The sequence below is a fragment of the Daldinia childiae genome (assembly GCF_008694065.1).
Source record: "Daldinia childiae strain JS-1345 chromosome Unknown Scaffold1, whole genome shotgun sequence".
In the NCBI taxonomy this organism is placed as follows: Eukaryota; Fungi; Ascomycota; class Sordariomycetes; order Xylariales; family Hypoxylaceae; genus Daldinia; species Daldinia childiae.
Genome location: NW_022984642.1, coordinates 1,777,957 through 1,805,558, shown reverse-complemented (window position 1 = coordinate 1,805,558; position 27,602 = coordinate 1,777,957). Strand labels below are relative to the sequence as shown.

General features: G+C 43.1%; 5 protein-coding genes across 5 annotated transcripts; 3 read left to right on the top strand and 2 right to left on the bottom strand.

Moving 5' to 3' along the window:
• Positions 1 to 1,075: 1,075 nt before the first annotated feature.
• GL218_00468 (putative tRNA-splicing endonuclease subunit tsp-5) lies at positions 1,076 to 9,548 on the top strand (the record flags this gene model as incomplete). The annotated part of the gene is made up of 2 exons (XM_033576890.1): positions 1,076 to 2,403; positions 7,616 to 9,548. The coding sequence occupies 2 exons, from the start codon at positions 1,076 to 1,078 to the stop codon at positions 9,546 to 9,548; spliced, it is 3,261 nt and encodes a 1,086-aa protein (XP_033442353.1).
• A 1,936-nt stretch (positions 9,549 to 11,484) lies between these two features.
• GL218_00467 (Methylated-DNA-protein-cysteine methyltransferase) lies at positions 11,485 to 12,130 on the bottom strand (the record flags this gene model as incomplete). The annotated part of the gene is made up of 2 exons (XM_033576889.1): positions 11,485 to 11,784; positions 11,942 to 12,130. 2 exons carry the CDS (start codon positions 12,128 to 12,130, stop codon positions 11,485 to 11,487), a joined length of 489 nt encoding a protein of 162 aa, XP_033442346.1.
• Positions 12,131 to 18,565: 6,435 nt separating this feature from the next.
• Positions 18,566 to 19,405, bottom strand: GL218_00466 (Ubiquitin-like modifier hub1; the record flags this gene model as incomplete). The annotated part of the gene is made up of 1 exon (XM_033576888.1): positions 18,566 to 19,405. The coding sequence occupies one exon, from the start codon at positions 19,403 to 19,405 to the stop codon at positions 18,566 to 18,568; it is 840 nt and encodes a 279-aa protein (XP_033442345.1).
• Positions 19,406 to 22,964: 3,559 nt separating this feature from the next.
• Positions 22,965 to 23,784, top strand: GL218_00465 (uncharacterized protein; the record flags this gene model as incomplete). Its single annotated transcript, XM_033576887.1, has 2 exons — positions 22,965 to 22,985; positions 23,107 to 23,784. 2 exons carry the CDS (start codon positions 22,965 to 22,967, stop codon positions 23,782 to 23,784), a joined length of 699 nt encoding a protein of 232 aa, XP_033442347.1.
• Positions 23,785 to 25,988: 2,204 nt separating this feature from the next.
• GL218_00464 (putative serine protease K12H4.7) lies at positions 25,989 to 27,584 on the top strand (the record flags this gene model as incomplete). The annotated part of the gene is made up of 1 exon (XM_033576886.1): positions 25,989 to 27,584. One exon carries the CDS (start codon positions 25,989 to 25,991, stop codon positions 27,582 to 27,584), a length of 1,596 nt encoding a protein of 531 aa, XP_033442084.1.
• Positions 27,585 to 27,602: the final 18 nt, after the last annotated feature.

The window sequence follows — 27,602 nt, the reverse complement described above, 5'->3', positions numbered from 1 at the left end:
GGAATTGATATTGTAGAAGTTGGATTGTTGGAATTGCATCTACACATACATACGCCGCAACTTTACGATATCCAACTTGGATAGGAATGAGTATAAGTTGGCGTGGAAAGGAATTCCAGCATGAAAGAAGTTTGGCCTATATCCTCGGCACTATTTTATTTAAATATCGCATAGGGTAGGATGTCTTATAAAGCCTACTTGGGTACTTTGGCATATAGGTAACTCACGAATTAGGCCGATTTTTAAATAATTATTTATATTATTCGTCTACCTCATGGAGTAAGGGATGTTTCTGCCGGAAAGGCTTGACATGGAGCAATCCTGGATGACGACGATATGTCTTTTACCCCGCCCCCTCCAAGCTAGTCAAAGTGTAAAAAATATAAAAATGCATGAACACCTTACAGAGACTAATAAATGACATTAATTTCTAAAGAAAGGGACAGAAGAAAAAGAACAGAACTTCGTTAATAAATGAGTTGAGAATTCGGCAAAAAGTAAATTGTTTTGAGAGCTGCAGGATTCGAACCTGCGCGGTTTCCCATCGCGGGTTATACGGTTTTCTTGTGGAAGACCTAAACACGACGCCTTAACCACTCGGCCAAACTCCCATTTGTTGAAGGATTAGGCTGGTGCTTTAGTATATATCGCAAAGTACCTCACCGTCAAAAATTTCACAGTGGTGAAAGAGAAAAACTTAAGCTGATTGGACAGCCTAAGTAAACTGGCTTGGGCTTAGTGGGTCCTAAGCTAGGAAGATAATATTAAGCTAAGATTCTTCTACGCAGGCACAAGGTAAACATCTAGCTCAGATAAAAGAAGAATATATTAACATTCCTCGGTTTTAATGGCATATTGAATACATTTAATGAGAGTCATGCAGCATTTACTCTTTTTTTACCGGAAACAATTCTTTTCAAGAGAAGGAAATTTATTTAAGCAATAATATTCTAAGCTTTACATGTGATAACCTTCACTGATTGTATTGTACTATCATAAAGATTCTAACTCTACCGGGGTCCGAGTCACCACTTTCCACCTCCCACTTCCCACTTCCCCCCAAATCTCAAGCATAATGGCATTTGACGACGAAGATCCCACCCTGTCGGCTTTACCAGCCACTACCGGGGATCAAGGAGCAGATGAGGCGCCGTCGCTTGAAGATGCCCTTGCGGATGAGATGCAAGATTTCCGGCTATTCGCCTCGCTCTTCGATAAGAAGCAGGCCGGAGGTAAGACGTTACGTCGCGGCGAGAAGGATTTCGAGTCGCATGGCACTCGTGCGCAACAGGGCGCCTTGGATGCCAGCCGCGGTGCTATGCACGAGGTTTTGAGCTACACCCGCTCTCACAAGCCCAAGGACCACACTCGCGCCTGGTACTTCCCGGATAAATGGGTTGATGTGCCTCCCGCGGAGGAAACGGAGGGCGAGAAGGGCGCGGGGTTGTTTGCTAGGGAGCGTGTGGTGGTCGTGGAGAATGAGATAAAGGGACCCCTTGGCCAGAACACTGGTCGAGTTGTCACCGGTCTCGAAGGGTATAAGCAGACGCCGGGGTGGCTTAAGACGTGGTTATTACCGGAGGAGGCTTTATATCTAGTCGAACGTGGTTCGTTGGATCTCTGGTGGCCGGCACGAGGTATCGAAGATATCCTCCCAGTAAAGCATGACGGAACGATTGAGAACGACGATGAACTTGATAAACAACTTGAAGACTACGAGCTCGGAATACCACTTAGTTTCCAGGCAGCATACGCACTCCTTATCGGTCAGGATGGAGAGCGAGGCAAGGTTAGCCTCGAGAAGTACCAGGTCTACGCTAACCTCCGGAGAACCGGATATAAAATCATGAGAGCAACTGCAATATCGTTACCACCGCCAGTCTCCGCTAAATCCTCATCCCAGGCTCTATGGCGGTGGTTATTCTCTTTATTCCCCGTATCATCGCAAACGCACACACCATCCTACGGACCACTCGTCAAGCCAGGTCTCTACCGTTCCTACAATCCGATCTTCACACAGCTCGCCCTCCTCCCGCGACACACACCTACCCCCAGTCTCCGAGCTTCCACCCCAGCGCCAGAAGAGCCGTTCCGGATCCACTTCCATGTGTGGAAGAGTAGCACCGCGTTCCCCAAAACCAAGCCCCCATCCCCCGACTTCCGAATCGCAGTCGCAGAAGCGCGCAGCTCGTCCATACCAACCCTCGGGCAACTTACGGCACTACTCGAGCACTGCACACCGTGGGATCCGCCCGAGCTGAAAGACGGCAAGGATGGAGTAGGAGCGGGGGCCATGTATCGCCGTCTTAAGCACGCGTGGCGCAATGCGATTATTGCGGTCGTGGATCGCGGGCTCATTAGCTACGTCCGGTTTGGCGAGATGGCGTTCGGAGAGGAAAAGTTGTACGAAAAAGTTGGTGGGGGCAGGGGGGCTAAGGGGAAGAGAGGCGGCAGAGGCGGGAGAGGTGGACGAGGTAGTGGGAGGGGGAGAGGACGAGGTGGATGAGTTTATGTCTAAGGTTAGTTATAGGTGATTAAACTTCTTGAAGGTATGATTACTGGCCGTCGAGAAGTGATGTTCTCGCCGATACCTGGGACGCGACATTGACATCATCTCACTTGTTGAATTGATTGGATGAGCATGTAAGTATCCCATTCAATCAACAAGGTAAATAGATACACAATTTTTTAATATTATGAGAATGTAAATCATCATTTGTATTTGTTTGCGTCGAATTTCTTGGTGTTTAACGATTAGTCACCTTGAATATATGATGATATGTAATTTCCACTTCTCGTATCTGGACCTGTTGTGTATGGTGATAATGATCAGCTAGCAAAACCTATCTACCTAGCCTAATATATCACTACTACTATCAGATGCCAGATGCCATGAAAATATTCATTTTCTAAAGAATGAACGGCCCTGAATAACATCCTTGTCTATCATCTCGATATGATGTTACCAAACCAACACTAGCCATCAGTAGTGCGATAGTCATATAATTGGACCTATGTACTTAACTACCTACCCGAAATGAACTTTAGATCCGTGTGTGATATTCTTACGGTGGGAGGGGGGGAAATGTGGTGCATCTAAAGAGAAAACGACCTCGGACTCTTAAAGCATGTTCTTCTAGTCGCACTGTAACACAGCTGCAATCGTATCACTAATATGTATTGATTATGGCCACATGATGCGAAACTACTTATAAGAAACTGGATAATCAGATTGTTGCAAGTTTATGGGTTGGCTTGTTGTAATACAGTTGGTGTCGGCAGATATGTACATATTCTGTCTTACCAGTTGGAACACGAGGCGACGAAAGTTCCACAATAGAGTCTTTGTGTTACGATGGTATCGACAGAATTAAGATTGGAAATTTTTCTTCTTTTAAAAAAATATTTTTTATGTCGCTCTTCTTCGTCGTTTGTTTGTTTGTTTGTTTGTTTTATCCCGTTAATATGTAAATGGATTTGTTTGGCTATAACCCTAAATAGGTAACTTGTCACTTTTGTCTTCGTCACTATTTATCACAAGTGTAATAATAAGATAGATAGATAGATAGATAGATACACGTGACGTAACAGTTAGAAGAGTTGTCAGATTTATATAGCATTATCACATGATTGCGGAAATAAAATACATGTACCTTATCGAGTTCACCCGGGACTTACAGGCAGGGGTTAGGTACTCGTAAAGAGAAAGTCTTGGCCCCTGCTTCTATTGAATTGCCTTTCTACACCCCAATCAACCCAGTGCAACACTTCTCATACATAATAAATGAGTTGACGTTCATGATTCAACCATAATCGAACCTAACACCTTGGTATCTGAATTATGTTCATCGTGTTATTGTTGTCATCTCTGAGTTACTAGTGTGAAACTTCAAAGTCTGAGTCTGGCGAGCGAGCGTAAAGCATAAAGGATAAAGCATAAACATGACAATTAGAATTGCGGAATAGCTTTTTAGGCAGTTTGAGAGGGGTATTGAGTTTTATTATTACCTGCTGGAGGCACCTTGTGTTCCCCCTTCGGTCAGACCGACATAGAGTCATTTCTATTACGCCGCTCGATTGACTTATTCACTCGAGTCGAATCAACCAGTCTTGTCGCACGGGCACGTAATGTTTATCAGCAGAGGATTAAGTGATGACATGATGGCGTAAGATTGGTGCATCATCATACCCTATCAGGTCCGTCGATTACTGAGAGATATATAATCTAGTTTAGACATGCAGCATTAATACCTTACCTACCTACAGTAGGTACGATACATAACTGTGTCCACGTTGCATCCTGGCCTCCATGCGTATTGAGAGTATCATGCGCCGAATTTCAAACTTTCTATGGCATCCCCACCAGTGTTTAACTCGAGACTGGGAAATTGATGATCGGGTAGATGCGCAACCCGGCGATCGAAATTGTTATATCTAGTATCTACTTAACTTAGTAGTATCATGAGGTAGGTATCATATATATTTACCTATGTTAGGTATGTATCATAGCAGCAGCATCATGGGGCCGATTGCATACTGCTCAATATCAATGCTAATAGTTCCGGTTGGGGCTAAATGGATAGCAACGCTATAATTATTAGAAATGTCTACTACTATTGCTCGAAGCTGGTTGGTGCTGACCCATGTTACCTTTTTTTTCTTTTTTTTTTTTTTTTTTTTTTCGCGCAGGCATGCCATGTTGGAAGATAAGCGCGGCATGGCATCTTAACCTGCCTACCTATTCTTGTCTCCAATGATCAGTAATTACCTATATCCACGGGCTAGGCTATTTAGTATACAAGTACAAGACAGATTGACCCTTTAGTCCGCACCTAGCATTCAATTAGAATACATGCGGTAAATAGCAACTGTTAAATATCATCTTTAGTGATGGCTAAGAGTTATTAATAGGATTCCCTAGCGCCACAGTATGCTATTCAAAATGTCAACGTCACAATGTAGCCAATGTAGCCAATGTTTCTACCTATGTCTCTTGTACTTAGAGGCTTTAATAGGTACCTGCATATCTACCTTCTAATCCATCTTTGAAGGAAGATATGTCGTAGCCAAGAATAACGTCCTTCCCGTTTAACGCTTTTTAACTTGCGATATAGATAAACAAACGCGAACTTCGCACTCCTGCGCATGTAAAGTCGTTAGTTGTTGTTAAGCCTTATCTAATACTCTTACCCAATTCTATCCCTCCCTACCTCATATCATCAACTCATTCACCTAAAACGAATAAGTAGCAAGTTTATTTACATGAACGATCTCGAATGAGAATCAAATAGAAACTTGATAGTTTTATCAACTTTCTTTGCTTATTCCCGATACGATGGATTTAAATTTGTCGGTGAAGGAGGATTGAGAGGTAGGATTGATAATTCTACTCATACAAAGTGCATGTTACACAATGCGAAGCGACTCTAATCCAGCCAGCCACACGCTCCTTTGGTATACGACCATAGAAGCCTGCCTTTAGCTGACAACATATTTAACAGAACAGGTAAAGAGGAAAGAGGTTAGGTTACAATCTAGATAGGCGATGCATTTGTGCGTAGCATTATATAAATGCCCAGGTCACACAGCTTGAGTGATAGCAGTCATGTATAGTGAATAGTAATAATAGTGTCAGCTCGTATATTCTTCCTCTTGGGGCTCTTGGGGCGTCGCAAGCAGGTATCAAGCATTAGGTAGTCTTGAATAAATGTACTTATTTCGTATATATTAACTGATTAACTTAGGTTAGTATTTTTTTAATTTTTAATTTTTTTAAAAAAAAAATCTTGTACGTGGCTCTGTACGAGCACGACATTTATTGGACTTCTAACTTCTATCGATAGCGCACTATTAATTAGCTAAGGTTGGCAAGTGGGCTGTATTAGCACATCACCAATCAGCTTAATCAAATCTCTGACTTGTTCTACCCCTAGTCGGGCCTTAGTTTAAGAGAGCCTGTATTGCACAATATTAACCCCCCCTGCTCGGGTTTCCCTTGGGTCAGACAACTTTGATTTACAAACGCTTACTTTTGCCGGATACTTCTCACACGATATCCATTCCCACCTTTAACCTTTTTCCACCCTCAACTTTTTTTTTTCTTTCTTAACTAATTTTACCTTGTGCCGGAGAGACGACCCAATCCACGCAGGCTTGTTATTATCTTTCCCCCTTCTCTTTGGGTTGAATAACTAGGTGCCTAATTTTCTTCTCTCCCCGGTATTGCCAACTCTCATTTCCGCAACTCGCCATATTCCAAAACCTTGTTTCGGTAAGTCCTGCAAAACTACTCGTTCTCTTTTCTCCGCCGCGTATGCCCTTTTCCGTCCATCATAATTCGCGCGCCAATTGGACCGTACGGTCTCGGCAACTCGACAAGTGTCGTCAATTAATTTTATTTCAGATTTGTTGCTACGTGACAGTTAAAAAAAAAAAAAAAGGTTGTTAGGCTTCAACATATTTCTATTTTCCACTCGAAGTCCCTCATTAGTCTGTTGGTCGCACTTGGACCTTATCTAGAAACACACCACGCTGGTCTTTTTATTTTTTATTTTACTAACTCTATGCCTAGGATTAGATTAGTCTCTGCTACCTCCGCTCTTTGACTTCAAGGCTATCTTATCCCGCACAGCTTATACACAAAGTAGTTTAGCTACAATCTCCACAAACTCGCCCGCCAGGTGGGGAATAGGCAACGAATTAGTCAACGAGTTTTGTTTCGAGCATAAGGCTTCCTTGAGTCTTTACTCTCCTCTTTTGGAGATACTTGCGCATACCTAGTGAGTCCCGCTTTTTCTTGTTTCCAACACTTGGAATAACACAGTGGGCCTCGATTATAAGCAATCAAGTACTTTGTCATTGTCAAGTGGTTTCCTGCTCAATGAATAAGAGCAGGACTGTGACTGACTGCCAACTGAAGCGACATACTGTGTCATGCCATTTCTGTAAAAATTTCTTCCCAAGCAAAATTGGGTCTTTCTTGTACTGTGCTTACAATTATACTCGTGACAATGACCGAGTCCCTTCCAGCTGGATTATTCATTAACAATATTGTAGATATTTATTTATTTACAATCGCCGTCATTGTCAGCTGCACCATTGCTAGTTTTCATCATAGCACTTTTAAATTTACAAGATTCGTCAACCATGGAAGAGGAGAATAAGAGATCGATATCCCCTACTCGTACCGAGGAGAAAGAGAGAGAGACAGTAGAACCTACTGTTGACGAAAAGTAAGTATGCAATTTCTATCTTGTGTCTACATATTTATTTACCTTCTTTTACTTGACTTTCAATATCTATTATCACGACGTTCTACCTTATCCCCTTAGTATTCCCTTAATATTCGCATCGTTACATCCCTCTTCGCAACTCGAGTCAATCTCTTCGAAAAAGCTTGTTCGCTCTTTTCACGGGTTTAGTACCTATATTAGCTGCATCGTGGCTTCCCTTCGCCGCAACTTATCAGTCGTAACCCAAGTTGAGCCGCATTCGAATACTTTGACTGGTAACCCTTGCCCCACCCACCTCATCCTGTCACGATATTAATTTATCAACCATACATATTCTTTCTCAGTCCACTTCCTGGACAAGTATATGCTAACATATCCCGAAGACGTGCTGTTCCTGTCCATCCTAAGCAGCCTGCACCTTCGGAAGAAACTGTCCCTGCCGCCGATGCGACTGAAGCTGCAGTTCATGACGCTGAACTAAGCTCGCCTCCTGAGAGCAGCTCAGTATCTAGTGTTAACCCCGATATGCTAGGCGACGAGATTGTTGTTGGTACACGCGCTAACGGGAACAAATCACCTGTACGTCGAGTCGCTTCCGAGCGAGGAGACATCGATATGCCTGACGTCGAGGAGGACGATGAGCCTGTTCCACATTACCCGAAGCGCAAACGCGCATCACTTTACAACAACCTTGGCGACGAAGAATTAGAAAATAGCCAGGTCAAAGATGCAGATGATGTCGATGAGGGTTTAGCTAAAGGGAAACCACGACAAAAATTTGACGAGGACAGCAAGCACGTACCTGTTGGTTATTGGCGTTCTTCCCCAGTCCCTCAAATAGAAGGAAAGCATATGGTGGTCGGGTTTATCGATGTGCGCGATCGCCTACGAACACGGATCAGGCCCAAGGCGCTAAACGGTGACCTTATTAACCTTCGAATATTCCCTATCCCTTCTGGTCCTGGTGGTAGCTGGATTACTTTTCCAGGCACCGTATTCTTGGACCATCTTATCGGAAGAGATCATAACGTGATCAAGGAGTATGTCAAAGTCCGAGCTGAGACGCTTCACGACCGCTCCAAGGAAGCCGATCAGGCCGCAATAGCAGAAGCCCTGCGCCGCCTAGAACTCAACCCCCCGCCTGAGACCCCCCAACCTCCTTCTATAGCATGGGGCTTAGATGTACCCGAGCAAACACAGGTTTCTCGCCCTGAGACAAAGCGCCGTCGTTATGGTAGTAGTGTTGGCACTATCGCCGAGCGCGCCGATCGTATCGAACAAGCTGAGCAGGCCGATAATGTCGAACTTGTTGAGCGTTCCGAACGTCTTCCTATTATTCCTCACAATCAACCGGATATTCCCCAATCGCCCCGAAAACCAACCCGCATACTTGTTGGTTGCTGGGCCAAGTCAACTGCGCAGAAAGATGAGGATAAGCTTGCGGTCTATGGTATCTTGGGTGCCAATGATATGTTCCGTGTGAAACTCGTCCGCGAGACAATGGATGGTCGTTATACAGACGACAACTTCCCTAGTGGAGCAGGCGCGTTATGGATTTCATACGACGAGGTCCTTTTTGTCAGTCATCTAAAGCAACTTACCAGACCGGAGGTCAAGGAATATGTCCGCATTCGCCAGGCTCAGATTGATGCCGGGGAAAAAAGGGAGGAGCAAGTTGCGAATGAGACTAAAGCAGTTCATGAGGCTCAACTACGAGCAGCAGCGATTTCAGCAGCCAGTCCTATCCGTGCGCCTAATCAGGGACATGCAGGGCCTAGCCCTTCGTCCGGTCTCAGCCGTGAGGATGTTCGTGACGGTCACGAATCGAGACAGCCCCGACGTGAAGTTGCGTCCCGAAACATCGAGTCAGCCCAAACAATGCGACATTCTCACCCGGAAGTGGAGATTAGACAGGCTAGTCGTAATACTAGTAATGATCCTATTGAGCGCGTTCAGGGTTATGCTAACCGCGAAGTTGCGAGAATGGAAGCGGTGCAGATGCGTACCGATCGCCACCAGGCCAACCGCAACTCTGTGGTAAATCCCGGAGCCTTGATGAACGCGCATGATAACCGGCGCGACTTCGACGAGAATATTCTCAAGATGAACCAAGTTTGGGAGGCTCAAGAGAATATGAGAATGAGACCGGCTAGTCGCCACGGTAATGGAGATGTCATGATGCACCAAGGCATCAAGTATGAACGAAAACAGAACGGACCATTCAAAGACAGGCTTGTCAGCCAAGGAACTATCATCAATATCGACGGCGAAGACTATGTCGAATACCGCGTTCTTACGAAACCCTCTTTTTTCTAGACTCATCTCTTACGGCATTTTCCCGGCGTGGCTGGCCGATGCATAGATTCTAATCAAAACTCGTCGCCTTCGCCGAGTTCGTCTTTCTATATGCACATAGCATTCTACTTTCTGCTTTCGGAGTTGTCCTTCACGTTTACGACACATAGTTTTTCCGCATTGCTTAGAGTCAACCCCGATACCAAACTTCTATTTCCAAGGAGCATTAATGATGCAAGATCAAACATGCCCAGGTGCATATGAAACAACCTTTTTTTTCTTTTTTTCTAACGAGGACTATAAGTTTTCGGCATTTCTTTTTACGAGGATGGCGTCACGGAGGGAAAAGAAACCTAATTAGTTGATGATTTTAAGTTGACGCGCACGAGACGCGCAGCTATTCCCGTGTATAATTATTAGGTTTCACGGATGACAACCCCCTCTGATTGAGGGATTGAGGAGAGGAGGGGGGCCAGGGAGGTCAGGGAGGTCAGTGCGGCAGCACTCTTGATGTAGGCGTCCGGTGGCGCTCGCTTGTGGCTGTGAAATATTGCTCCATGAAACCTGCGATGATTTCTAATACGAACCATTTGCATTACGTGTTTTACTTCTTCATGTGCTAATAGTCGCTGTTTCGTTACTTCTAACTACGTGGTATTAATACAAGCTCAATTTCCTTGAGCACCTAATAAAGATTTCTCTAGAAAGTCTTACTCGCTACGAAATATATTCAGATCACTAACCTTAGTAGACTCGTAAGTCAGGAATTCTGTATCCCTATCGTCAATATACCTTAGGGAGCTTACATTCTACGAGTTCTTGAATCTGGAGAAACACATGAAGGGACTCTTAAATCATCGTAATTTTGCACTAATCCGAACTAACTTCATAATCACCTTTTAGGTACCCATTCCTATCTAGTATCAAGGTCCTTCCTATCAGTCCTAATGCCTTGCTATTCCATCCCCGAATTTCTTTTTATCGCTTCCGTTTTGGTTTGCCATAGTATAGTCGGTTTTAACACAAACGCAGAAAATTGTAGGCTCAATGCATAGGCAGGTACACAACTGCATTCATAATTCCTCTCCATCTCCTGCCTCAACCCAGCTTTACGTGCGTACTGGTATCCTCCGTGATGACTTAGGAGCATCCTCGTGATTCCAGCAGTTTGAATAAGAGGAAGCCAAGCGCAGACAGAATGGAACCAACAAATACAAGACTTAGGATGCTAGGTGACGAGCCTTCCTGGTAGAGCACATTGTACCCAACTCCTTGCACAATACTTTGAGGCATGATGTTCACGTTCCTATAGCTAGTGACTCCTCGCATTATAATCGGCGGCGTATTAGGCTCTCGGGTATATGCGTCCTCTTCCTTTTCATCGGAGGCGTTTGTTGTATTCGCTTCGAATTCAGATTCGGGCTGTAGAGGTGCTGAGCCGACACTACGCGACCTTCGTATCAACTGCTGGCGACGTGGGGTGTTTGTAGTATTGAGGTTTGGCATCATGTATCTATTGTTTCTGTATGAACGCATTGCTAAGAAAGGTATTGGCGGAAGTTGTTCAAAGACTTTCGTAATGAATCTTGTAGTTACTTCCTCAATAAACTTTTTTGCGAGTGGATTGAAAATATTTCCCATCACTGGTATTCGCGGGATAACAATATATTTTAAGCCTGTAGGAAACATTTTTCACAGCATTCTACCGCAACACATCGGAAGATGAGAGAGAAAAGGAGATTCACTTAGAACACACAAAAATATTCCGTTGTATAAAAATCTGCTCACGTCTTAGTTACATTGGATATATCTTATCATCCACCAAACAGTTTATGTCACCATTCATAAAGCTGCTTTCATCCGATCTAAGACCACGTGGTAATAGTTGGGTCGCACACTTCCAGCATCTTCGCTATACTAGTCGCTTAAAAGTCCCCCATATATGTTCTTTATTTACTTAATTAAATGCTGCCCATGGCGTGCCGAGTACCTTGCCCTTGTCGTCTAGTTTTATACCCTCCCCACGAAGAAGCTTCCGCTTCTCGTCGAGAGTGATGCCTTCGCCATCCTTAGGCCACTTTCCCTTAAACCCACCTAAGGCACCTCCCGTCGCCACTACTCGGTGGCATGGCACTTCGGGTGCAAATGGGTTCCGCCGCAGCGCGTTCCCTACGGCTCGTGGGGACGACCCCAGATGTGCCGCGAGCAGGGCATACGTTGATACATGACCACGGGGTATTTGACATAGAAGGCTCCACTACATTAGAGAGTATAGATGTTAGCGAGCTTTCGTATTTCATATCATATCTCAGCTCTCTTAACATAGGTAGGTAGTCTATATAATATAACGCTTGAAGGACAAAACGAAGAGAAGAGAAGAGAAGATATTGGCCTAGGATATCCCAAAGACTCACCACTTTCTTCTCGAAGGGCGTACGGTCTGATTCTGTAATTCGTCGTAATTGGGGCTCCATATCTTCGGGGACAGAAGTAGATTCTTTAAGCGCAACGTTATTAGAGATAGGCTTCGCTATCTTTTGCGGTAGAAATATAGTGGCGTCTACAGTTTCGCCAGTGCGCTTCCGCTTTACGCCCACGGCCATAATACTTTCTCAATCGTTGATATTGTCAGTAGATTGGGTTTGAAGATAGTAGTAGTAGTAGTAGTCGAGGATACTATTTAATTTATAGTACCAGTTTCAATTTATTAAAATTTAGGATGCTAAGATATTTACTGTAAGGTACGCCTACTAGAAAGTGACTCATTACGCGATGTCACTAAAAGGGCGCGTCTGCCCCTCGTCTGACATTATGACATTATAAAGACGCGACGCCAAGTCACATGATGATTAGACTCCTTAGGGGTTATAGATGTCCCTGATTCGATAAGATTAGGTAGTTAACCTAGGTAGGTAGTAGCGCATAATTATAATAACGTTAAAATAATACGATTTAATATAAATAAAATAACGCGTAATACCTAATAAACACGTAATTTAATACCGACGATAAAAAATGCATCTATTACGTTACTACGCGTAACATCTTAATCTTATATATACTAAACCTGGCGACAATCGTGTTTTTGAAACCACGATGATATTTTTGGTGGTCGAAGACTATAAGTGCTTTAGGTTAAATCTATGATATAGCTAGGTAAGCCTCGATTTACAACATATTTAACTTGAATTAATCAGGCCAAATATTGTTGGGATGACAAGGTCATCATTAAATGGTGGTGTACACCGTACGCCGTCAACAACAATCACAATCCAAAATGAGGCTATCGTGATGTCTGTTGTTATACTGTTGATTGATTTGTATGTGGGGGCTACCTAGAAATAACCATATCTTCTATAATCATATAATCTGGCAATATATACGGTTATTTGATTTGACTTGGCTCGTTGGATTCGCTGTTCCATAAAACGGGAGTACCTCTCTTGTTGAACAGCAAGTTCTTTCCTAGTTTCGGCTATCTTGGCGACAAGATCCGCGTGCGTATTCTTCGAGAAGTTAATATTTGGATGATGGATTAAGAAATCAAGCATCTTTGGCATATTTCTACGTCGTCCTGGGTTATTGGAGTGCTTTAATATAAGGTATTTGTAGCGACGAGCCTGTTTTCGCCTGATGCTAGTATGCTCCAATAGGAATTTAACGAGTGGTAGAAAAACATCTGTCTGTATCAGTTTATTAAAATACATGTCAGCAATATTCAGTTTTTCTTCGGCGGAGAAATCCTTGGTTAGGAATAAAGCGTTAGACAGGCAACGAAACTCAATTGCGATCCTAATAGGACAACGATTATTATTGTCGACATCATTGACGCTATAACCAGTACTAAGCAATAACCCAAGTGTCTCTTCGTTGCCCTCGTTACTGGCAGCAAAATGCATGGGTGTATCTCTCATGCCACGTAAGTCTCTCGGAACTTGGTAACCTCGAGTTTGCAGTATTTTAATGACAGATGGCATTTTGCATACGGCAGCCAAATTTAGTAGCGATAACGTACACGTACCCGGAGTCTCCTCGGGAGCGTCAAGATTTTGCGTACGAGCTAGGGTTTCGGCGATATGCACATGTCCATATAGCATAGCGATATGGAGTGAAGTAACCATAAAATAGTCACATGGCAAAAATTCAGATAATTGAAGGTCTCTGTAGGGGCCTTCGTAAGCATGAAACATGATCGGCTTATCAACCAGAGTACAGGCCTGTACCAGTTCCTGAACAATCTCGTCCACACCACATCTAGCTGCTAATTGAAGCGGTGTCATTTTTTCCACTCTCCAATTGTGAATGTGGAGGTACTCTGGCCAATATGCCAACGCTGCCTTGATGGACTTCTGAGCTACCATCATACCAACACTGCCATTGGCTTTGACAGCCCAGTGAAGAGCTGACATATGCGAGTCACAACGTTTGGTAGCTTCTATAGAGATAGGGCTAGAGAGCCTATCACTGGTCCAATCCCTAATACCAAGGACTCTTTTTCGAACCATAAGTACGTCAGCTCTATAGAGCAATGAATCCAGAGCCCCACAATAAAGGCGACATGTTTTTGATAAGCTACTTATAATCTTCGTTTCGTAAAAGTTGTTCCTGACTATACGGAAAATAACATCACCCGAAAGCGTAGGTGATCTGGTAGGACGGCTGGGAGAATATTCGGGGGAACTAGGGGACATCGTGCTATAGAATGGGTGATTAATTATATCCTATGTTGGAGAATTAGAATATAACGGATGGCTTCCCTAAAAGATTAGATTGAAGTTACGTATGTCTAGTGGAAGTTGGGAAGCATATTATATTATACTTGGTATTGAATTAAAGGATCATGATGTTTATCAAGTTACAGGAACTGTTCAGGTACATATGCTTTCAAAAAGAAAAACAATATGAGTACACGAATCGCTGAACATGAAAAGAATTTAAACAACAAAGGGATGATTTATACCCGAATAGAAACAATAGCAAACAGTAACGCAGTTTAGGGCGTTTGAATACTTAATATGAGAAAGTTACTAATTACTAATGTTGGTATTGTAGAAATAGTTACCTATCTAGGTACCCAGGAAAACAACTTAATGATAAGTATATGTTCGTTTAATCTAAGCTTAGAGCCGGAGGTTAACTCTATCATTAGTACCAACCTAAGGTACATATATATGTATAGAAGACGCAATATAGGCGGGATACGTCTTGAACTTGTTGCTGATCACTGTTGGGAGGATTGAATATGGTTACTAACCGACTTCACCCTACCTAATATAGTAATCGGCTCAGCTATGCGGGATATATCTACTTAGGTAGACATTGAATTTCCAAATAAGTGTTTGTAGGTACTTATACATCACTTTAAGAACTAGTAGAGCTAGTCGTTTATAATTTTAAATACGTCTCTAAAAAGAAGAGTTTAAAACCCCTGTTTATCTATATTGACAAATTCTATTGTTTAGATTCCACCGTAACTTCAAAAATACGCCCTATGTAGAACAATAACGTACCGAATGTATTCCTATTTTAATACAACTCTCCGAGTTACGACAGTGGATTTTATCATTGTCTTTGATCGTTTTTGAGAGTCTCTGGTGGCCTTGTTAGTACTTGTTTTACTTTGTGAGTTGATTTGGTTTGTTAAATGCTTAAATTGAATTCTTGCGTACGAGCGCAGTATAAAGGGTTATTTGTTGGAGGTGGACATCTAGGCTTCTGTTGATTTAGCCTGAGCCTGAGTGGCTCATTGGTCTAATTACGAGCTTATGCCATAGGAAACAGGGCTAGGGTAACAATGGACATTATATTCATGATATCAGATAGTGCTAGTGGTTATATCGTTTGGGGTGTTAACCAACCGCAGCGACTGCTACAGCTATAGCTGATCCATACCCTGTAAGAGGGAGGCTTTTGCTGAGAGCTGAAAGGCTGGAGTGGCTGAAGTATTGACACCACGGGCGTATGGGCTGCCTTGGGGTTTGAACTAAGCCTATAACCACATTGCTCTACTACTGGACCTCCTTACTTTGGATGCTTACTCCGAAGAAGATATACCCAACCTTATGTTAATTTCCGGACGCGCATAACCACCCCGGATCTTCGGCGTGTAAATATGTTTAAATAGCGCGGTTTGGGGAACCTTTTAAGGTAATAAGAATGGGCAAACTGCAAGAACCCATATTTGGTATGAGGTGATATTTGTGGCTTGAGTAAGACGTTATCTGGCGAGTACATACCACAAGATATATATATATATATGTTGAGACTCCAAAAGCAGTGGTAACCTCGGTATTTAAACAAATACTTCTGCCGAGAATTGGAAAGCGACTGAACGAATTATCATGTTTGAACTCGAAGGCTCTATGTGCGCAGCGTAGTAATATTACTCATACGTTTATTAATGCTATTTTCAAGTTGTATTGCTTATAATAATCGAGATGGTAGAAGACTTGTGAACGGCGAATCGGGGGCCAGCGGCAGCGGGAATGGTGATAGGAGGGACCACAACCGATGGCCTATGCAAAAGCATGCATGTAATGCAGCTGTGGTGCTACATTATAAACCCAATATCAACTCAGCCTCCTCCGCTTTATAAGAAGTAGCTGCTTAAACACGTCAGCAAAACATGCACTTTTCACCGCCATCGACGTGAGTATGGAGTACCCCAAGATGCAAGTAAATCTTCACCGAAATTATCGAGCAGATAGATAAGATAGCGATGTATTCTAAAAAAAGGGCCTTCCTTAAAGGGGCTCAGAAATTAGAAAGATAATAAGATACCGCTCTTAGGTCCTCTGTTTGTTTGATAAGCACCAGTTGTGTTTCGACATGCTGGGATGCCGTACGAAGCCGGCGGGATGTAAACCGTCAGGGTGTCATGCTAAACCGACTCCTTCTAAATCGACGCCATGTAAGTCGATGCCTTGTTTTATAAGATCAACAACTACGTGCCATGCAAAAAAGGTATGCGATGCACCATGTTGCAAGGCAGAAGTGGAGCGAAGGGACCAAGTCTCCTCCAAGCATTGCAAAAAACGTAAGTAGCCTTTATGTCATATTTAATGAAGGATATGTCAAAAAGTTCTATTGACTTACGATGATTCAAGACACATGCGAACACTTCTGGGAGCCACTGTTCGACGCAGAGCGCTGCCAGAATTACAAGCAGCCGGAAGATTCGGTCTGTTCTCAACGTGAGTGAAATATGCCCCTCGATGGTAAATACATATCTGACTGGTATATAGACATAGAATGTATAACAGTAGGTTGTATGAATGGGAGGATGCAGTACTACGATCGAGGCCGAGCTGGGACACCACAATACAAGCGTCGGAAGTACTGCTTCGATCGTAAGACTCTTTATAAAGATTATAAAGAAGTCGTTGATGCTGATTGTTAATAGACAAGTGTACTGCAACGGAGTGTCCTAACCAGCGCGCCCCTATGCTGGCACCAAACCAATACCGCCCGTTCTGTGATGATCGTGAGCTGTAACCCTCAATAAGATTCACAAGACATGCTAAAGCAGATTTAAAGATAACTGTCGTGCGGCTGATTGTCCTAACCAGACTCTGGAAGGCACTACATGTTGCCGAGGGCGTAAGTGAGATATATGATATACCTAATTAAACGAACCTCAGCTCTTAACCTGTTGGATAGATAAGTGTCAGATTCGGGATTGCATGCATATAGCTGCTCCCCCATTTCCATTTTGCCTAGCACGTAGGTCTTGTGTTTCTGTATGAAACTAAGGTTCTTGATTAACTCGATTGTCTAGACAATAGATGTGAATGGGGGCCGCCGATCTGCAACCGGCCCAAAGAAAGGAACAGGAAATATTGTAGAGAGCGTAAGCAAACCACCTCATCATGACTTCTTCCTTGTGGCAATGCTTACAGGGATTAGACCTTCAATGTCAGACTCCTGGATGTGTACTGCAGAAGGTAGAAGGTTCATTTCACTGTATGGAACATGCATGTCGCGAAAGGGGGTGTAATATTTCGTCCGGAGAACATGACTATTGTGATGATCGTAAGCATATGTCTGTTTTGCTTCGCGGGGAAATGAGAGATTGACAGGAATTGTTACTAGATCGATGCGAATGGGAAGAGGAATGTGAATATGCGAAGTCAGGAGAACACTATTGTCCGCTCCGTAAGTATCCCCTCTACTTCCTTCAGTCATTCTATGTACTACCATAACTAATTATCCGGCCAGATTCCTGCCGGAGTGAGGGTTGCCCAGATTGCGTTAATTGTACGGGGATATTTTGCGACACTCGTAAGAAGGATTTGTCTGCTGAACGTGACTATATCACTGACTGGCTATTTTTACCAGATGCTTGCTCACGGTGCGACTGTAAAGTCGAAGCCAAGGCGTGCTTGGAGAACAAATGTTACGACCGTAAGTTGCCCCCCTGAGATGTAGACAGTGAGATGTGCCTAGACAGTAATATTCTAACACCTCTGTAGATTGGAAAGAGGATGTCGAGATGTGCGTAAGGGCAGAATGGTGTGATGAGAAGAGGGGACTGACTCAAAGGCTCAGCGAGAAGGAACACTTTATCCAAGAGCAGGATAGGCGTCTCCGAGAGCAGCATGATCAACTTTGGAGGTTACAGAGCGGCCAGAGGAATTAATCCTAATCTTGTATGAGAGAAGTAGTTCCTGGGGATTCTCGCCTACATAATTTAAGAGAAATATCCCGATGCGCGGGTAGACATTAACGGTAAAGTATGGTGTAATCATCTGTTAAATATGAGAATCTTGTTGGAATTAAGAATCGTGATAGCATGGTTTGGACATATACCTCATACTTGATCTTGGATTATGATACTATAGAATATAGTAGCAATAAAGGCAAGGCCTCATACTGCACGGACCCTATGTACTTCGTAGATATCTGGGTTGCTAGGTGTTGAGGTATCAAGCTCTCATTAATTACATCGCGGGTTGATAACATAAACGTATCCGTGCTTGCACTCGACGACCTATTATAAACCCGTAACAGGTAGTATAGCTTTCTCCTTATCCTCCTGCTTAATCACCAGTGTCGACTTCCAGATCGAGCTGGACTCCGTTGCTAATTTCATAGTCGGCAAGTGTAAGCATGTCTTTGAAAGGCCGCTGCCCTTGTCTCTTGAGCAAAATCTCGTGGGGCTCTCGACCGATGCGCGCGGCGACCATGATTTTGAACTCCTTAATGCGATCCGAAGCAAAGCATGGGATAGCTGCCTTAGTACCCAGTCGGTCGTTTATATGGACGATGATCATTTCTTCACCACCGCCGGAGGGAGCTGCGGGTGCTCGAACAGGAGGCTGGGAGGTGTCTCCGCCGGTAGATTTCGACTTGGACTTTTTCGTAGACGAAGATGTCCCCGTATCACGTTCACGATCGTGGTCCCGATTTCGATCTCGGCGACGTGGGGATGGTGAGCGGTTTCGGTAACCTCTAAATGAGCCACCACGTCGGTCATCGTCTCTGTCTTCAAACTCATCGCGACGCTTATCCTTAAACTTAAAACCCCCAGAACTCTTCTTTGGTCTAGGTCGGTCTCGATCTCTGCCCTCACTCCTATCTATATCTCTCCGATCCGAGTCTCTCTCCCCGCGATTGTCACGTCGTCTTTCTAAGTCTCGCCCTAACCGGTCGGGATCGTCTTTGTTCTCATCATTCCGGTTTCTTCCAGGCTCATGTCTTATACCCCGATTCCTATCATCATCCCGCGATCGATAATTGTCGCTTCTTCTGTAGTTATCTCTGTCTAATCTGTCGCGGTGGCTACGTGGTGATTGGCTTCGATCGTCGCTTCTACTCTGTTTGCGAGAGGGGGGTGAATCACCTCGTGGGGCGCGAGGAGAGGTAGATTCGTCTGCCATTGAGATTGGAAAATGTTTGTGGGATTTTATGATGGAAAATTTTTTTTTTTTGGTAGTCTTGGTTACGTAGTTGGAAGGTCGACGCGAAAAAGGATACAGAATTCCAGGCAATGCGATGTTTAGGTACGAAGTACGAAGTACCTACCTAGATAAATTAGGTAGGTACCTAAGGTTCAGGTAGGTACCTATGCATCAAAGATACCTAGTCCAGATACCCCATAAATACATATATCTCTTATATATACATACACAGCCCGACATATACATAATATGCATAAATAAATTAATGTTTTATGGATCAGGTTATTGCCCCTTTTCTACATATATCACTGTATTCTAACCAAAATCTAACCGAAACTACCTATTCAAGCTTATACACATTCATATATTGAAATTGATTTAGTAAAGATAGATCTGAATTATCTCTATTGCTGTATTAACCACTATGACCACTATGACCACTATATTACTACATTCTTTTTCCCATTCTGTGTTCATCAACCTAACCGGTCCTCGACCGCAGCTAGTCTTCATACGACATATTTATCCCAAGCAGGTGCCTAGTTCTTCGGTTTTTCGGTGACCATATGCCTGTGCAATAGTCCGCGACCCTTACTAGCTTTAGAGTCTTCAACTCGGGGAAAAGCCGGTTTGGAGGAGATTCTTCTATTGCCAAGCCTAATTCATGAACAATTCCTATGTCATGAACCAAATAGTACTTTTTCTTCTTCTCCATACCCAGGTCCTGTGCCTCTATTGACTCCCTACGGGCGCAGCAATCTACTCGGCTAATATTGAATCTCAGGCACGTTGTATTGGTGAACATGCGGCCGAGGAAATGCCAGATATTTTTCCAGTCCGATTTATATGTGCTGCCGTCGTGAACATCTATTGTGATCTCGGTCGGTCTGCGTAGACATTCGTTTGATATCTTTGTGACCTTGCTCCACGGTCTCACATCACACATGTTCTCGTTGAATCTATAGACCCCATCGTAATAAAGCCAATGGTTATCGTTCGTCCAATTCTGCAATGAGAGATTTGCAAAACAGGAAACACCGGAGAAAGTCCTTTCCTCACCAAAGCAATCCAAGCCTTCGCCTTGAATGACTAGGGTATCTAACATTGGACTGAAAGGAAAGCTATTTTCCTGGGGAAAACCGTAGTACGATATGGCCAAATTCCGGAACGCTCGACAAACTTGGAGAACCTTCAACTCGGCCCAGGCCCGGGGCTTATAGAGGATTAACTGTGTTGAGAGATTTTGACGATAGCGGATGTTGTAGGTGTGGCGACAGAGCCTAAGGAGGTGTCCTCTTAACTCATAAGAGCCTACAACATATTCGAAAATTTCCTCAAAAATTTCGCACGGCAAGTCAAGAAGCTCCAGTGTCTTTTTCCTTGGCATTTGAGTAGCCCCGTGGTTTTGTTTTCTGTGGACGACTTTGGTAGGTGATCTGTATTTATTCGTGAACAGTCCTCTCTGTTTAAGACTCTATAGAAAGGTTAATACTTGTATTTGGGTATTGTAATATCGGATGTTCAAAGTTACCTGAGATACTAGGATTTGTCTCCAGGAAAGGAATGTTTTTCTAACATAGTCCATCACTTCAGGTTTGAGGTGAACTCCCGCATAATCTTGAATGCTGGCGCGATGTTCTGGGTGATATTGAGAATTGGAATTGCACTCTTCAACGCACTGAAGGAATGGAGCAATGCGATATATCGTATTGCTCCAGGGTTCTTGAAGCCGAGTGTTGACAGGGACTTTAAATATGCGATCATGGTCGTGCTGAAGCTCCATTGTAATTAACAGAGTGTGATTGTTGCTAGGATATAAAGGATGCGTAAAATAAAATAATCAATAAGGTATATATCCCCTTTTAACATGGGCGATCTTGTGCAATGGAAATGTCGAAGATCTCGTCAAAGATCTCTTCTCAGGAACTTTCTTTAGGTAAAATGTAGCCAAATTCAAATTGGCATGTATGAGATATTTCTCACGCTGGGGTAGAATGGTTAACTACTTAAAGAGAGTAATAGAAAGCCCCTAGGTTCGAACTAGGTGTAATGATGAATCCGATGTCTTGAAAGGTTGTCCTAGAATACCTAGGGTAACTAAGGTAGGTTGAGAATTTGTAAAGAATAGTAAATAATAGGCGTGGTTCCCCTCAGATATTGTATCGTCACCCAAACATTGTTTGTGTTGGAATAGATGACGTAATATGTTATACTCATTAATGGTAAGTAAAAGGCCATGATCTGGAATTTCTTCTATGGCATGGTAACTGTGATAGCAACGTTATCGATGTTGTGGGAGTCATGTATCTTTTTGTGCTAAGTTGTTACCTCGGATGATTGGGACGAAAAAAGGTCATGACAGTGTTAGTTTCTAGGTCTCGTACTCTTTTCATAAGGAAAAAATGATACACTCGTTGCCAGCTGTTCTTGCTGCAGTGTCATAGCATTAAAAAATAAAACTTGTAATTTTCGTGACTCATGACGTTAATTCTAAAAATAAACGAGATTTGATTAATATCCTTCGAAGGGTTATTGCTGCCCAGCTATAAAAACAATGGTGGTACAGAATAGGACGTAGTGTTATTCCTATATTGTAGAGACCTACGTCTGGTAATATCTTGTATCATAGGCCGATGCTGCAGGGCTATTTCATATGATGGAGCTGGCTTATAAGTACAGCTAGTAATATAGAGTATTGTCGGGGTGCTTAGTTGTAAATAAGTTGACATACTACTTAGACTTTATATAGGAGCGTTTTGGCTCGATTGAGGCGTAAATATTATGATCCTAGTACTTTACTATGCAAGCATTGATGTATTGAATAGAGCAGATAGTTTCGTTATAGGAATGCTACAGGGATAAATCCTATGCTGTGAGGCAATACGAATATAAATGGATTGAGACTTCTAGTAGGTATGTAATATGAGCGAAGAAGCTAAATCCGACGTGACTCCCGCTTCATTTTATTTTTGTCCGGAAAATTGTACAACTTATCCCTATTTCATACAAAATTAGTAGTTTGTCACTTAGCATTGGCTATAAGAATAGATGAAAGTACCAACTCGGTATATTTAGTAGGATATTGCAACACCAGGCTAGGGAAATTTGAAGAATATCGGATGAATATTGCTATTCAATACATTAAAATTATATTTGCGATACCATATCCGCATGACCCCTTAATTGTTCTGGTGACTACCTACATATCTTGTTGCTAGGTGACTTTCCCATCTTGCTCAAGATAGCTATTCACCTTTCTTCATTAAGACACCCAATAGAATACCTATATAACTAACCGATCTTTCTCCTAATTTTCTTTACTATACATTTAACTACACATTTATTCCTTCGCGGCCAATTAGAAAGGGGCTAAAATCAGATAATAGCTCGATGAGCAGCCAAAGCATATCTCGTCAAACATAACCATTTCTAGGTTTGCGCAATAATTTGGGTGCCATTTCGCTTGAAGGGCGCTCCTATAAATTAAAGGCATCAATTTGTGTAAGATATTTTCCCGAACACCATCACACTTGATAAAATGGCTACGCCAATCCCTACTGTACGTATACCTATTTCTTTAGCTGCGTTACTGCCCTTTTGTTAGTCTTTATACCAATAAGGGTTGCAATGTATATTCTATGGAACGCCTCGAAGAAAATATTTTAATAATGTTTTTGTAGTTGGAGCACCGATACTTCGAGCCGTCTGAGCAGTTGACAGGCGCTACTAACACCTCCCGAACGACGAATAGATTTAACGGAAACTACCGAGGAGATCGCAATTTGTCCACAAATAAAGGCACTGATGTTCCCGAAGAAAAGAACACCTGTTTGTGGATTACTGGACTACCTGGGCCAATTACTGTCACTAAGCTTCTTGCTGCAATCATCAAGACGGGCAGGGTTCGTTCGACTGTAATCAACGGTCCCAACGAAATCAGCAGTACCGCCGCGGCATCCATTAGCTTCTTCAAACGGGGAGATGCCGAGGTGCTTTTCAATGCAATACAGCAAGGAAGAATCATATTTGATGGCAGGCTCCCTAGAGTGCAATGGAACAGGAACAGGGTTGGAGAAGAGGATGCTCCCAGCTATGCTAGCCGTGTACTTCTAATTTCTGGAGATCCACAGGTCGTTAATCGAGACTACTTGGATGGGTTTTTCTCAAGCAAGTTCGTGTACGACATCGACGATATAATCGATCACGGCACGGTGTCTGGGTTTGAGGGTCCTATCAGTCGACTTGAGTACCGTTTTGGATCGTGGCGTTCACAGGCTTCCTTTGCTCGTCTAGCACTCAATCTCGAGCTCAGAGGATTTTTACTAGCGGAATACGGTGAAGATCCCTGTGCGATCTAATGACATACTGGCTTAATAATTCTATTCCAGCAAAACTGGCTCTCAGACGCGATGTTTTCATCTGAATTTGGGCTCCTTATTCTATTGCTTTAACTTCAACTGAACTTTAACTCGCGCTTTGCGATAGAGAAAGCGACTTTGTAAAATCATACGTGAGCATGATAAGCTAAAACTTCTTAGACTTTTAGTAGTTCGGTGTATTTGACGAATTGATTTCTTGAATATTACTATACTATTAACTATGCTGAACTGTATTCTTAATTACTGGGCTGACTAAAAAGGGGAACAATCTTGATCTCATGATGACGGAGACAACTATAGCCCTAAACATGAGTCTAATTGTTAAATTGACTATATATGGACATGAGAATTTGCGCTGCTTCCTTCTCTTCAAGGGTGATTTCCGGTATGGGTGGTCCTGGTAACTCATTAGAAACTGGAAAATTCTCAATATTTTGAGAGATAGGAGTGCCTATCATCTCTACTTCAATATGCGGCAATATGTTATTTGTTGTAGAATCCACTCTTTCGACTTCCTTGCTCTTGGAATGTAATACTTTCCGATCTAATACTTGCTCCAATTTAAGTTTATGTTTCGCCTCCTGATTGAGCTTTCTTAGTTTTCGCTGATGGGCTAGATGCTCATCACATCTTACACGCCCTTCTGCAGTTGGGTTCGAACATCTCATACAAATACCTAGGGCTTTTCGGTTCTTATTATATTGGGTGACACTATTTCTTGCTTTTGAAAGGTGCTTAACACATAGTGTACGTCCTTCCGCGGCTGGGTTCAAACATTTAATACAGATACCTAGGGCTTTGTGCTTCTTATAATATTGGCTTTTACGACTTGCTGTTTTTAAAAGATGTTCAGCACATAGTGTACGCCCTTCCGCGGCTGGGTTCAAACATTTAATACAGATACCTAGGGCTTTTCGGTTCTTATTATGTTTGGTGACACCATTTGTTGCTATTGAAAGATGCTCAACACATAGTTTACGCCCCTCCGCGGCTGGGTTCAAACATCTAATACAAATACCTAGGGCTTTTTGGTTCTTATAATGTTGGCTGACACTATTTGTTGTTTTTGAAAGATGCTCAACACATAGTGTATACTCTTCCTCAGCTGGGTTCGGACATTTAGCACAAATGCCCATGATTAAACCACGGCGGATATGATTGTACATTAAAGTTTTTAAACGATGGTCAATACAATATACGAGTCCTTCCACGGCTGGATTTGAACATTTAGCACAAATGCCCGTAGCTTTTCGTTTATAATAATTTTCCATTTGAGTCCCAGCCACCTTAGCTGCGTGGTATGGACATAAATAGTTCCCGTCGCTTATTTGCTGTAGGCACCTATGTACTATGCATTTCGTGAACTTCTCGTTAGGCCTGGGGGCTATTGGTGCGGCTGGTTTTGATTGTTGGGTTGTGATCGCCATCTTGATCAACGCTGTAAATGTTATGGTAAAACTACAAATGGCTAAGCGGGAATAACTTTCAAATAGTAATGCCTCTATATATCCATAATATTACCTTACCTATGATATGATGTTCAATGGAGTTGTATAACTATGTAATGTTAAGAAATAATGGATTGTTTTTTGTAGGTTATTACACTATTATGGATAACTTGATATTATATCCTAAAATTGAATAATTTAAAGTACCAAGGTACATAGTAGAATAGTAGAGTCCCGAGGGTATGGAACATTGCGGGGATATTGTTTGATTTTTTTTGTTTGTTTTTTATTATTATTATTATCGTGTTGATTGTTACAGTAGAATATCTAACCTACCTAGATAGAACTATCATAAAACTATCTTATCACCTCCAATAAAAGCTTATTGCGCTCCATCAATCCCATGTTCTCGTATTAGTTCAGGTACGAAGTACGGCATTCCCCTTTCCCTAAAGCGGAAGGATAGCTAACATCCTTGTTGGTGGTACTCTGCAGGCGCATCGCTAACGAAAAAGGGAAGGTCGTTAGGATGATCGAGCACGCGATGGTGCCGGCTTGCTAGGTACATAGTATGTAGAAGATAAGCTGCAGTGGGTAGGTGGATCATGAGGTAGCTAACTAGGGACGAGGTAATATAAAATGTGAGTTACTTCCGCATTCCTTGGAGAGAGAAGAAAGAAGAGATCTTTACAGTTCACCTCCGTAGGTGCCTGGAACCACATTCACATTGTCAAGATGAAGTCTCCTGTGTATGTAGTCCAGTTATTGCTGGCAGCTGGGGCCTCCGCTGGCTTTATGAAAAATAAAGCTGGAATGCAAATCGGTCCAATTGACGAATTCAGCATCCTAGCAGCTAGCAACGGCACCGCTGGTTGGGGTACTTTTCCTCAGCTGCTTGACCATTCTAATCCTGATCTCGGCACTTTCGAGCAGAGATATTGGTATGGAACGAAGTACTGGAAAGGACCTGGATCGCCAATTATTTTTGTCAATCCCGGCGAACAGGCAGCTGATAACTTCAATGTTTCCTATACTACGAGCCAACGTCTCACGGGACTTCTAGCGGAGAAGCTCGGCGGTGCAGTTGTCATCCTTGAGCACAGATACTGGGGTGAATCGTCTCCCTTCGAGAGTTTGACCACTAAGAATCTCCAATATCTTACACTTGAGAACTCTATTAAGGATAATACTTATTTCGCCAATAACTTCGACACACCTTTTGACAAGACTAAGAAAAGCAGTGCAAAGGATGCGCCTTGGATCTTCACTGGTGGATCTTATCCTGGTGCATTGGCCGGATGGATTGCTGCTAAAGACCCTGGTACGTTCTGGGCGTATTACGGTACCAGTGGGGTGGTGGAAGCTATAGGCGATTTCTGGCAATATTTCGTCCCTATCCAAGAGGCGACACCTAGGAATTGCAGCTCCGATTTAACTACTGTTATCGATTACGTCGACTTTGTTCTCCTGAGTGGTAGCCCTAAGGAGAAGGCTAAGTTAAAGAGCAAATTCAAGCTAGGCAACTTGAAGGATGCTGATTTTGCCGCTGCTCTTGAGAATGGCCCATGGACGTGGCAGTCAGGACAGTTTTACTCGACGACGACTTTGGGATATAACCCTTATTACCGATTCTGCGATTATATTGAGAATGTTTGGCCTACTTCTACTAATCCTGTGCCTGGTCCTAAGGGGGTTGGCTTGGCTAAGGCCCTAGACGGTTACGCAAAATGGTTCACAGAAGTCGAGTTACCGGGAACTTGCGAAAGCTACGGGTATTTCAAAGGCGAAAACAATACGGACTGTTTCCAGTCGCTGAATGCTTCCAACCCCATCTACCACGACCTTTCACCAGGCAATGCTGGGAACCGTCAATGGAATTGGATGCTATGTAATGAGCCTTTCGAATATTGGCAAGATGGTGCCCCTATCGGTCGTCCTAGCATCGTCTCACGCCTTGTTAATAAAGCTTACTGGCGCTCGCAATGCCCGCTTTGGTTCCCTGAGTTAGAGTACGGTATTGCCAAGGGCAAGTCTGCTAAGGATGTGAATAAATATACTGGCGGTTGGTCCGAGAGCAACGTGACCCGCTTGATGATGACCAACGGTCAGTGGGATCCATGGCGTGATTCAACGCTCAGTTCCAAGTTCCGCCCTGGCGGTCCCAAGGAAAGCACCCCCGAATTTCCTATTCGAGTTGTAGAGCAGGGTACACATTGCTCTGATTTGTATGGCCAGAACTGGGCTGTCAACCCCGGTGCTAAAGCTATTGCCGATGAGCAGGTTGCCAACATGGCAGAATGGGTGCAGGAATTCTATGACCAAAAGAAGTAGGTCAGAATATATGTATGA